Here is a 12,083-nt window from a genome sequence, read left to right as displayed (position 1 = left end):
AAATGGCTATGACATGGGACCTTTAAGATTTATTTTATTTTAGCTCCCACCTCTCCTGAACGTAGCACATGTGACGTAGAGGGAGTGGGCGTGGTCGAACTGCAGTACTTGCCCAGACTGAACACCGGGTAAACCCAGCTGTCATTTGACTCTATGCTAAAAATGGCAGGAAACAGTTCTTATACTATAGTTGAATATTTCGGCGGGGATTCGGGTTACCGGTGTGGTTACTGTAAGAATGATGAAGGAAACTTTTCTCATGGTGAGTGTCTAATCCAGTAGGAAACAGTCGCTTCACTGAACTGACTCATGCTAACCACCTAGCCCCGTCTACTTGCTGGGTTTGGTAGAGTGCTAGCTAATGTTGGCTCTTTAAATATTAAATGTCACTTAATTTGAGTAATTTATGTTAGGTGTGCTTACCTACACTTAACATGTAACAGAGTGCACATAAACTAGTGCTCAACTAACGTAATTGGTTAGTGTCAGGTTGTTTGCCTTACTTACGCTGGATTTTTAGCAATTAGCATCCAATTGCCCAACGCTATTCTTAGGAAAACACAAGACTGCTCAAAAACATATGTAAGTAAGGTTATGCTGGTATTGGGGAACTACTTTTGGCTATAATGTTTACTCAAGACTAACGCTGTAACATTAGCTGCTTCAGAAGACTTGGGTACATTTCCACTACCATCATGCTAGCTAACAACTCATAGCAGGAGGAAGATGCCCTCACAAGCGAAAGTGCAGCTGTCTCGATTTCATATAGTCTGTTATTGCAGTGGCACTGAGTGTAGGGTTCTCTAAATGTTTGCTAAAAAGACTGGCGTAAAATCTATCATGTATTTATATGTTTTGGCGTGGAGAGGTCTGTGATTTTATTTGACGTTTAACGATGTGTGAAGTGCTGCAATAGCACACACATGAGAGCTAACATGAGACAGAGATTTCACAACACGCTGAATCAGAGTGTTTACCAAGTACTCCTTGGAATCTCAACAAACTGCTTTTACTGTCACTGTGGCATCTGGGGTCAAAGCCTATTGCTACTGCAAGAAATGATTCTTGTAGTTAAAGTAAATGCTGGAAAAAGGATATGAGAAACAAATACTCTATCCAGCTGCAGTGGAAAATCAAATTGTGGGTCTGGGCTTACTTCCAATTTAACCCTGAAATAGTTTGTTAAAAGTAAAAATACAGGGCATGCCACTTTAAATACTTAATCATATTTAAAACAACACAACTAGTTGTCAATGCAACTGTTTGTCATTACAAAAAGCAATATTGTCACAACCACATAAAGTACAATTTACAGAAAAACACTAGTAAAATAACTGAGAAAGCTAGAAGCTAGTTCAAGTGATGAACCAGGAGGGAGCCTGCTGGATAACTGGATTACTTAATGAGAAGCAGGGCAAGCTTTGTATAAAAGGTTAACTCCGGGTAGAGTTTCAGTAGCCCTCAAGTATCATTCAGCGCCAGAAACATTCCTTCCAGGAATCTGTTCATACGGAGGGTGACACGGATCAGTCATGTGTCGTAAAGGTTTTTAAACTCTCTGTACAAGACAACTGAGCTGCCAGAAAACTAAAAATATGCATGCTGCGAGAGGCTTCCATTTAAAGGGAAACCAAGGTCAATGTAATGTATTAGTGAAATTTCTGAGTTGTGTAAGATGGATGTGACAGCATGCTTTAATTTAGTGTCTAGAGAGGGTGAGAGGTCGACTAGGTTGAGGGTTGAGGCAGTTCCTAATGCTGTCAATGAAACATTGGGCTCAGAGCCAGCAGACGAGAGCTGTCTAATCTAAAATAAGAGTGGTAATCTGGATATGCTGCATCGTGTGGGCAAGGCAGATTCTGGAGAGGAAGGTAGACTGTACTCCCAGTGGGATTCTAATAAGTAACAGTGTTAAAAGGTTGTGTGTTCCTCCATGTGCTGATACAGGTTCAATCAGTACACCAGACCTGCAACTATCAGATGTACACAAGATCTCAAGCTTGTCAAGTTGGTTATTTTCAGACTGCAGAAAATAAAAAAAACACTTAATTTTGTCATGTTATAATCACCCCTTAGTGCTGATTTACCGGGGAAGACTTATGAAACAGTATAGGTCAACAGTGATTATCAGATCAGTGTTTTTGCTGTACTTTAAACCTTTCCAAGCAGGTGGTAAGCGAGAGGTTTCCCTCTATTTGATTGGCTTGCTGATGTTATCAACAGTGTTGTTACATGCAAAGCAAACCCTGCCCCACTCTAAGGAGCTCAACATCTGCCCTCCTCTGTGTGAGTGTCTGTCAGGCCTCAGGGAAGGCTGAACAAATGGATTAGATGAGAGCGACAGAGAGACACTCCCATAGTGCCATGATGTTGGCAGATATTGCATTTACAGAAAAACTGACATTACAGGTTTACCTCTGGAAATATCTTTTCCATAGTAATCCGGCTTTAATTAGCCCTGCCCTGTTATTCATTTGCTCTTAAAGGTTGTTATTGATGCAATGTTTCCCATATACATTATTTATACTCCATTAAAAGCATCCTTAATATAAAAAACCACTGAACAGAATACTACAAAAAGTATTTAATAATCAGATTGATTAACATGATAATTTGACATCTCTGAGATTATGATAATTTGGGGTCGTAGAATAGAGGTTAAAGGGCAGAAACCCCGCCAGAAATTATGTTCTGAATGAATTGTGAGGCCTTATACAGTATGTGTGGTATTGAAAGATCTCCCCAACAATTCTAAATGATGGATATATGCTGCACATTTTTTGGGATGTTTTCCCTGAAAAATGCTGCTCTGTCTTCATCGTTCAAGGCAAGGCAAGTTTATTTATATAGCACATTTCAACACAAGACAATTCAAACTGCTTAACAAAAATGAAAGACATTAAGAAACATATTATGAAATGACATTTAAAAACACTCATTTAAAAGCAAAGATAATAAAATATGAATAACACAGGTACATGAATAAAAGTTACAATGCAGTGTGAGATATGAATAGTTCAATTAAAAGCAGCGACAAAAAGAAAAGTCTTCAGCCTGGATTTAAAAGTAGTCAGAGTTGCAGCGGACCTGCAGGTTTCTGGTAGTTTGTTCCAGATATTTGGAGCATAATAACTGAACTTCTCCATGTTTAGTTCTGACTGGGGACAGAAAGCTGACCAGTCCCTGAGAGATCTGGATGGTTCATAATTTAGCAGGAGGTCAGAAATGTATTTTGAGCCTAAACCATTCAATGCTTTATAAACCAGCAGCAGTTCAAGTGTAACCGTTTCCATTTTAAATTGGTTACTTTAAACCTTCAACATATGATAATATTTGATCACTTCCAGTCAATTTCTAAGAATAACTGTCCGGTTGGATTCCCCTAATCTTTTTCCATTTAACATGATAGTGAAAAACTATCTCTGGACACATTGAATATGTGATAACAATATTTGTTTAAGTCATTTTAATGGCATGTGAAAAAAAACACTATGGAAGACCAATCTTGACCTACTCTGATTATCAGATATGTTATTTATTAAGATAATGATGTCCGGATCTTTAAACTATGTAAAAGATGTTGCTCTACCCCTAAAGTAAATCTGTAGTCTTCTTCAGTCATTGCTTCCTTGTTGTAGTGTGTCTCTTTGGACTGGACATTGCAATCTCGGTTCTGTGTTGTGTGAAGTGTTTACAGTGAATTCCCTCAACTGCTCTAGATGTGAACTGATATCTCTCTTGTCTTCAAGACTTTGTTTTTGGTGTGTGCGTCACACTGTATATAGTTGCAGAGGATGAGGTCAGGAGGTCAAACGGGGAGCTCACAGCTCAGCTCTGGGAAGCAGGACCCAATCTGCTGTGGACACAGATAATATTGTATGTTACCATTAGGGACTGTGGGAATGTACTTTAGGGGACACTGTGATTTGAGCTAAAACAAAAATGTGGACCTCCCAAAAGACTTTATGAGCTGCTTCTGAATAAAGCACTCCTTACTTGTTTACATGCTTCCTCATTCAGGTTTAAAAAAATAAATTCTGTAACTCTTTAATGCTGTAATTGAGCTTTATTTTATCGAGCCAAGCTAATTATGATTCACTTCATGAATGAAACAGCATGCTCTTATGCTGATGTTTCATTTCAAAACTAGTGTGGAATCATGAAATGTTTGAAATGTTTGAAAGTTCTGATGTCCCTTTTGTATTCTCCAGGGATGTGGTCTCACACCATGACTGTACAAGACTACCAAGACCTAATAGACCGAGGGTGGAGAAGGTGAGAAGCTGTTTTTACCTTCAGGCAATCCTGCCCAGGGTGTTATGGACCTTTTTCATTTTCTGATTAATATTGTTGAAGAAATACATTTTGGGGATAATTCAAATGTGTGATTGTCTGTTTCAATAATGGTTTTCCATTATTTTATTTTCAGAAGTGGGAAATATGTCTATAAGCCCACATTGAACAAGACATGCTGTCCACAGTACACCATCAGGTAACTTCCATCCTGAAGATTCAGTTCACTTTAGAACTGACACAGCCAGATATACATGGAACACATAAGAATGAGCCACGGTTAGGGATGCAACATATGGAATATTTCTCGCTAATACTGATAATAACTCATTCCTACTTGAATCCCCTGGACGATACTAAAAAGATGAGAGAAAATATCATAATTTTTGTATCGAAAAAGGGGTCATCATAACCATAGACTGTGTAGGTCTTAACCTTTCATTTAAGCACACCTCAGGGAAACAAAGGCGAGTGTGCAAATATTGCTGATTGTGTGATTTCAGACCTGACCAATTAACCATTTTAACAGACATCAGTATTGTTAAAACAGCTAAAGTAAACCGTTGTGACTCTCAAAATGTTCATTTATTTTTGCTAGTAAAATACCAATTGCAGTCTGCCTTTTGACCAATAATTAATCAGCTAAAATGTCCTCATCACAATAGCACATGTAATACATGGACCCAATATGTATCCTACATCCCTACACTTTGTAGTTTAATATATTAATGTACCTAATACATCTTTTATAAACTAGTATATGAGCAATAACAGCAGCATTCTATGCAAATATTAATAGTTCTAAGCAAACTTTTATTTTTGTGCTCTTTCAAGATGTCATGCAACAAAATTCCAGCCCTCCAAATCTCACAAGAAAGTCCTGAAGAAGATCAGCAAATTTATTTCCAAAGGGGAAATGCCAAAAGATCAGGATAATGGTGAGAGTACATTTCTAACATTATGATATTTGAGTAGTTATCATTAATATGTGTTATCTGATAAAGTTCCCTATTGGTATACAGTACATGCATGAAAAAAGAAGTCAACACTGGACTATTGGGTTGCATAGGGGTCAGAGTGCACGGTGGGGAGTACAGTAAGGGATTGGGACAGACTCAAATAGGTTTAGTTCTGTAGGACACATGATAGTCAGCAATGTTGTCCCTTGCAGGCGAGCCGATGGACGCGGTGTGTGACCAAGCGGGGCCGCGGGAGCCCAGCAAAGCCTGTCACTCAGACGTGAAGTGTGCTGCTATCAAAGACATTCAGAAGGAACTACCAGAGTGTCCCGCTATCACAGAAGGCCAGAAAGAGGTAGTGGATGCAGCACCTGCAGCACCTGCTGTCTCAGAGACGTCAAGAAAAGATCGAGCGTCTGTGTCTGATGACAGGAAAACAGCGACAGCTACTAAACCAGGTGAGATGATTAACTGATATATAGCTGGTTATGCTGATCAGCAGTTGGGGTTGTTCTTGATGACAAAAATAAATACAAACAAAAAAAGGACATGATCTTTAAATATAGAGCTGAAAAAACGATTTGATTGAATTAAACTTGAAAAATGAGTTAGCAGTTATTCATTCAGACAATAATCAACAGATAAATCACTCGGGATAATTGTTTGTTGCAGCCCTACATGAATTAATGAATTTGGATAGCTTATGCTAAATATAGTGTGCGCATGCAGCCTTTGTCTGTTATTCTTTTGAGCTGCAGTAAGAACAACTTTCAAAACAGTCAAAGTAGCTTTACTGACAATCATCTATTCAGATGCCAAATTGCCACTTTGGTAACTGAAGCACCATTGTTGGCCAGGGTGTGTCACTGTTCACCTTGCAATAGACTTCGCTGTGCAGCAACTTGGTGACGGAGGCTGCTGTTTCTTCTGTGTTTGCAGTAGTGTGTCTGGTCAGGGCTTATCTGTCATGTTCTCCTCTTCACACTCCGGTACAGGATATCCTCACGGCCAACTCCCATTAATGAATAAATAACACTCGCATTTAGGAGATAATAAACTCTTATTAGACACAGGAAGCAGTACTTCTAACTGCTCATGTTCAAGATCTCCACCACTTATTCCCCTTTTAAACCTCTAATGAGAACATGACCCCACGCTCATTAATCAAAAAGCAGGGACTTATATTTGAGTGGAAAGGCTTGGTGTTGGCACGGTTCGATCCTGATGCAGACATAAACACATAGATAGAAAACGTTCAGCGGTGCAGGAGCAGCTCCACACTGTTCTTCCTCAGACTCTCAGGAATAACTGGCTTTTTTAGGAGGCTAGCAAAGCGGAAGCAAGGAGGATTTACTGTGTTGCACCGGTGTTTCTCCACTCCCCCCTTATTCACCTCCAACAGAAAACACCTGGACATATCTTTCCTGTAGTTTTATGACTGAAGCGCTTTATAGCTTTGGGCAGGTTCCAGTTTTAGCTGGAGAGAACACGGCTCCCCATTCCCCATATAGAGTATGCAAAGCCAGAGGTAATCAGATACAGAAGTGCATATGGAATGTATTGCAAAGCTGTCCTTGGATCTGCTTTACAGGGAATCAAGTAACTTGCATACATGTATTTGTATTCCTATAAAAGTATTTGATCAATGTGTTGTATGTGTTTCAGTAAAGGCAATGTAAGCTAAAATAGATTTGCTTTCTCCAGAGTTATGTTGCAGTGTTAATTGATTGGAAAACATCAATATACTCTGTTAAGGAGGTCATGTTTTAGGTTAGGTTTTTGGTCTGTCGTTTAGGATTACGGAAAAAAAAATTTGACCAATTTTGATTAAACTCGGTGGAAAGGTGAAGCATGGGGCAAGGAAGAACCTATAACATTTTGGAATGGATTCACACAGAAGGCAGATACACATGTTTCATTTCAAGTGGACCTATCATGCTATATTTGAATAATATATTGTAGGGCCAAACCTATATAAAACATGTCTGTGAAGTTTTTTTTTCAAAATACAAATCAGATCATGCATTTTAGCCATGCCTCATTTTGCTCTATTTGCTCTTTTCCAGCCCTGTTTTTGCATGGGCTGATTCTGTGACATGGCTTTAATGCAAATTAGCTGCAGGAGAGGGGAGCGTGCTCTGATCAGCTGCTGGGCTCTCAGAAGAGGGGGAGGAAATGAGATCTCCGTCCTCCGTGTTTTATTCTTATATGATTATATAGAGTCATTATTCATTTGTTTTAAAGCTCAATAAATAACAAAGAAGACCTTTGACCGGCACTTTTCTAATTTTGTCCGGAAGATTTCAACTTTAACGGACATGTTGACCAGCGAAAAAAAATCTAACTGAAACTCTGCTGCACGGTCCCCTCGTCCCTTGGAAGAGGCGGAGAGGTGGGTGTTTGTCATCTGCTGGTGGACTACCGGAGAGAATTACAGCGCTTGCCTCGGAGAGGGAGAAAAAGAGCCAGAGCGCCCACAGCGGAGAATAAACAGAAGGGCAACCATGCGCGGGAAGTCTTCTTTGCTGCTTTTGTGGTAGGAGTATAGCGCCACTTACAGGCCTTGCATATGTACTACAGCGTTTCCAGCGCTTTCGAGCGGCAATGGCCAGCCGTGGCCTAACCCCTCATTCCCCTGATAGGTGGAGAGTTGCCCATATAGGCGGAGCACCCCTTTTCTGACGTCAGAAAAATTAACGTCTGTATCAGCTCCGTTGCAGCCCCGTTTTTAGAGATTTGGGTATGGAGGAAAAGAGAGAGGGTTGTGTTTTCTGACACTTGGTGAGTTCCCTGACACACCGGGGACACATATTCATGTATACAAGACGTACAAAAGTGCATTTGGCATGATAGGTCCCCTTTAAGTTATTGAAGGGGCCATATAATGCTCACTTTCAGGTTTCATGAGTATTTTGTGTCTCTACTGTGACATGCTTACATGCTTTCATTCCAAAAAGGTCTTTATTTTACTCATACAGCCTCTGTGCTGCTGCACCTTTTTTCCCCCTCTGTTTGAAACCAGAGCCCAGTCTGTTCTGATTGGTTTGCTGATCGGCTGTTTTGATTGGCCAACCACTTAGAGATGTCCCGCTCCTTAGCGTTATCATGTACAATGTGTTGGAGCGCTATCCAATAGAAGTGCAAGTGTTACGGAAGAAAACAAAGGAGTTTAATCGAGGTGTTTCGGGGATGGTGTGGGAGATGAAGTTTAGCCTTTGCAGATCATTTACATGCACAAAAAACAAACAAATTACATAATAGGGCCCGGTTTACGCAGGTTAGCACCATTTCTATAAAAGAGTGGTGTTCATCAAGTGGCAGCATGACTACTTATCGGGCAAATTGTTGTAAGATGCTGTAAGAAATATGTTATAGGAAGCAGTCTGGTGTGTTTTAACTGAGGCAACATAAACAGTGCAGACAGTACAGTTTCCCAGAGAAACGGCACACAGCTCCATGTTAATATCTCAGGGCCTGTTCACAGATAACAGCATCCTCCTCCCACAGTCAATTCATTTACAGTCTCTACATGTTTACATGCGGGAGAGCAGTATGTCACCAGTCCAGACAGTTAAGGCAGATCTTCGGAGTCGTATGTGTGTTTGGGGAGGCAGAGTGTCACAGCTTTTATGAAGTGCTAACTGCTGGAGTGGGAGCATGTGCCTTCCACAGGAACTGATCTGTCAGACTCTATCTTTACCACGGCTGCGTAAACACTGTCCTGAGGAGTACCTGTGTCCCTGTGTGTGAGACATAGAGAAGGTGTGCAGTGAGATAGTAATTAGAGGCACATGGACATAAGGGTTTATGTGTTGCGGGTTAAGATGGCATGATGAACACATTTCAGACTCTGTGTAACCAGTCCTACTTGACCTCGCAGTGTTTACCGTGACCAAGAAAACCATTTACCATGCTTTACTGGCAGGGCTTCCGTCCTTTAGTGCCTCCAGCCATTTAACATTGAAGACAACACAGAAAACAGATACACTGAGATGATTTGTGACTCATGGATACATACAATGTTTTGACTGTACTGAGCAAGAGCGCAAACAGGCTGCAATGTAGTGCTTTGGAAAATTGCACACTGTCAATGTAGTATTTGTTTTTGCCCACTGACAAGCAACATTGTGGAAATAACCCTACAAAGAGATAACTATTTACTCTTTGCTTAAGACGTGTACAAAGAGCGTTGGTTATTGTGCTTTGTTCAAGTTTGCTCAAGTAGAAGTTCTGAAGTCTCAAAAGAGGGTTTTTGAGATGCATGCATATTGTTTGAAATCTGCTAAATATTCAGCCATGACATTTCAAATATCAAGCTTGAAGTGACGCTCTCTGTACTACAACTAGGGTAGTTTAATATGATGGTAGTAGCAAAGATTTGTCAAAACCATTTGAAATGTTGTTCTTGCAGGATTTTGAGATAATGCTTAATCGACTGCTGCCCAAGGTAACACGATTTGGGTTAACATAGATAAGAAGAGTTCAACTTCACAGAACTGGATGAGGATGAGAAAGAAAAAATATATAGGGATAAAATATTTTGTCCATATCGCCCACTGTCCTTACTCCAACACAACAAACCTTGGCATTATCGGCACTCCTCTTGCCAAATCTTGATCACTTTTTCACTGGCAAAAACATGACCTTTTGGTAGACATACATCTATATATGTATGTTTGTGCTCAGAGTTTTACATTGTATCCTGTGTTGTGCCTGGAGTGCCCTCGCTCAAACACTTTTTCAAAAGCTGTTATGCCCATTAGTGTGTTTTACACAAACACATGGAAAACTGGGTCTAGGTTGAAAAACAGCAAAGTCCCAGCTGGATTATGATTTAGTTACGTTATCCAAGAATATTAAACGGTTCTGGAAATTAGCAGATAGCCCATGGTTTCCTCCTTTTTATTTTATTTAAAAAAGGATGTTTCGGCCTGGCGGGAAGTCATTTGAGACCTGCCAACGGGCTTGCAACAGATTAGGGAAAACCCTGCTGGAAATAAACCAGCAGAATCTGCATATCCTTCCTGTTATGGTGTGCTTTGACTGTGGTCAGTCACAGAGTTTCCCTCTCCCCTTGTCAGGACCCAGCCCCCCCCCCACCCCTTCCTTTTGTTACGTCGACACCGGGGAAAGTTAGTAAGTGAGCTGATGGCGGCGGCTGGCAATAAGACAAGCAGGAAATGGCTCTCGTTTCCTTATTGCTCCAAACAGGATGTGGGCGTGTAAACTGTTGACATGGGATGCCCGGAGAGCTGGAGGGGGCTTGGAAGGAGCCCAGGAAGAGGCTGTGGTGGTGGTGGAGGAGGAGCAGCAGAAGAAGAAGAAGGATGAAGGGGGGGACAGAGAGCTGCTAATCCTTTGGGCTAACAGGTCATATTGTTTTATAGTTTCCTAAGCAATGATGTAATGTAGAGACTAGTGGGGCAGGGAAACAAGAAATTGACTTCCATCGGCCTTTCTGTTGAGACTGGCCTCTCAGGCAGGGGGTGCACCAAAGTAAACATGGCAGCCTACAGGGGCCAGGAGAAATCCATCGGAAACATGGTCTGACACTCAAAGTCAAACTCGAGACACATCAATAGCAGCGGCCCGAAGTTACCACCTTTCCAACTGAAGTTTGGAGCGATTCAATTATTAGTTATTACTCGCCCTTATTCTATATGCTAACCTTGAAGTGCGTCGAAGGCCACGTCTTTTGCATTAAAAAGAAAACTGTTTTTGTAATACCCAACCTAGCAAGCATTTTTGGAAAGCTTTGACATTTCTCCCCTTTTTCTTTACTCTTTTCTCCTGGGGTGCAGGAATCGGAGCTGACCCCGCCCGGCCGCCATGCCGGAAGGCCAAAGACTTGAGAAAGGAGCGACGTCTTCAGAAAAACCAGATTAGACAAAACGTTGATGGAGTCCCCTCCATTGTTTCTCCTCCCCCCCCCACTGCGGCCCAGACCAAACCCCTGGAAGATTTCATCAATGAGTCACTGCCTGACAACTCTTCTCATTGCCTCGAGGTAAGCAGAAATCTAGAGTGGGTGCTTTCTTTCTTTTTAATGTGACTTGGAATAAGCATTAGCCTTTTGTGATGATTCCATCTTTTCATTTAGAAACAGTTTTAGCTGAGCTCTCTCGATCCAAAATGTTTGGATTCAGTTATCTTGACCTTGGGTTTCATAGAGCCCTCTCCCCCTGCTCCAGTGACTTCACCATGTGTTTATGTGTGTGGAGAGGATAGCTGGCCAGAGCGGAGTGGAAAAACCACCTCTTCCTAGATCTAATTCAACCAAATGACAGACACACACCACACAAACTGGGTTGCGTTTCCCTGCTGATGACATTAAAACCACAGCTCCCCGCTCCTGCTGTGAGAAGACATGGAAGTGAACTTTTGGCAGGGGGCATGACGATGCAGAAAGATCCCTGGCGAAGGCCTCGAGCTGAGGTTGGTAGAGTAACGTCATTCTTGGTATTGACCAAAATGTGAGCCAGATGCAGTGATGAACCCGGCAGTGTCTGTCTCTGGTCTACATGCCCCCCCGCCCTCCGAGACTGCACCCGCAAGACCTCCTCCCAGTCTGCTCTCTCCTATTGGATTAATTATTTTGCCCGCAATTATTGTTCCATTTCACTAAGTGGGCATGAACACTCGGTCGTCCCTTGCAAAGGAAGGATAATTATACGTCTTACAAGGCTAATAATTGGAAGATGTCTCTATTTGACCCATTTAGCTGTTTATTACATGCAGCTAAGCTGCATCTGTTTTGTGGCTAACAGACCATTTGGAGGATAAGCAGTCGAGTGAATCTGGTTCTTAGTCCTGGGCTTCTGAACCGTTGAC

General features: G+C 41.4%; 1 protein-coding gene across 1 annotated transcript in view; it reads left to right on the top strand.

The window, feature by feature from the left end:
* Positions 1 to 98: 98 nt before the first annotated feature.
* LOC104948543 (arginyl-tRNA--protein transferase 1) overlaps positions 99 to 12,083 on the top strand; it is a 31,203-nt gene continuing 19,218 nt past the window's right edge. The window contains exons 1-6 of the mRNA XM_010774743.1: positions 99 to 262; positions 4,212 to 4,275; positions 4,430 to 4,492; positions 5,128 to 5,231; positions 5,465 to 5,710; positions 11,054 to 11,259. Coding sequence (XP_010773045.1) covers positions 154 to 262; positions 4,212 to 4,275; positions 4,430 to 4,492; positions 5,128 to 5,231; positions 5,465 to 5,710; positions 11,054 to 11,259 — 792 coding nt within the window. The 5' untranslated portion in view covers positions 99 to 153. The remainder of the gene's footprint in view (positions 263 to 4,211; positions 4,276 to 4,429; positions 4,493 to 5,127; positions 5,232 to 5,464; positions 5,711 to 11,053; positions 11,260 to 12,083) is intronic.

Source organism: Notothenia coriiceps, unplaced genomic scaffold (assembly GCF_000735185.1).
Source record: "Notothenia coriiceps isolate Sejong01 unplaced genomic scaffold, NC01 NC01_scaffold00014516, whole genome shotgun sequence".
Taxonomy (NCBI): Eukaryota; Metazoa; Chordata; class Actinopteri; order Perciformes; family Nototheniidae; genus Notothenia; species Notothenia coriiceps.
Note: the sequence above shows the minus strand (reverse complement) of the source record. Positions and strands in the feature narration are given on the sequence as shown.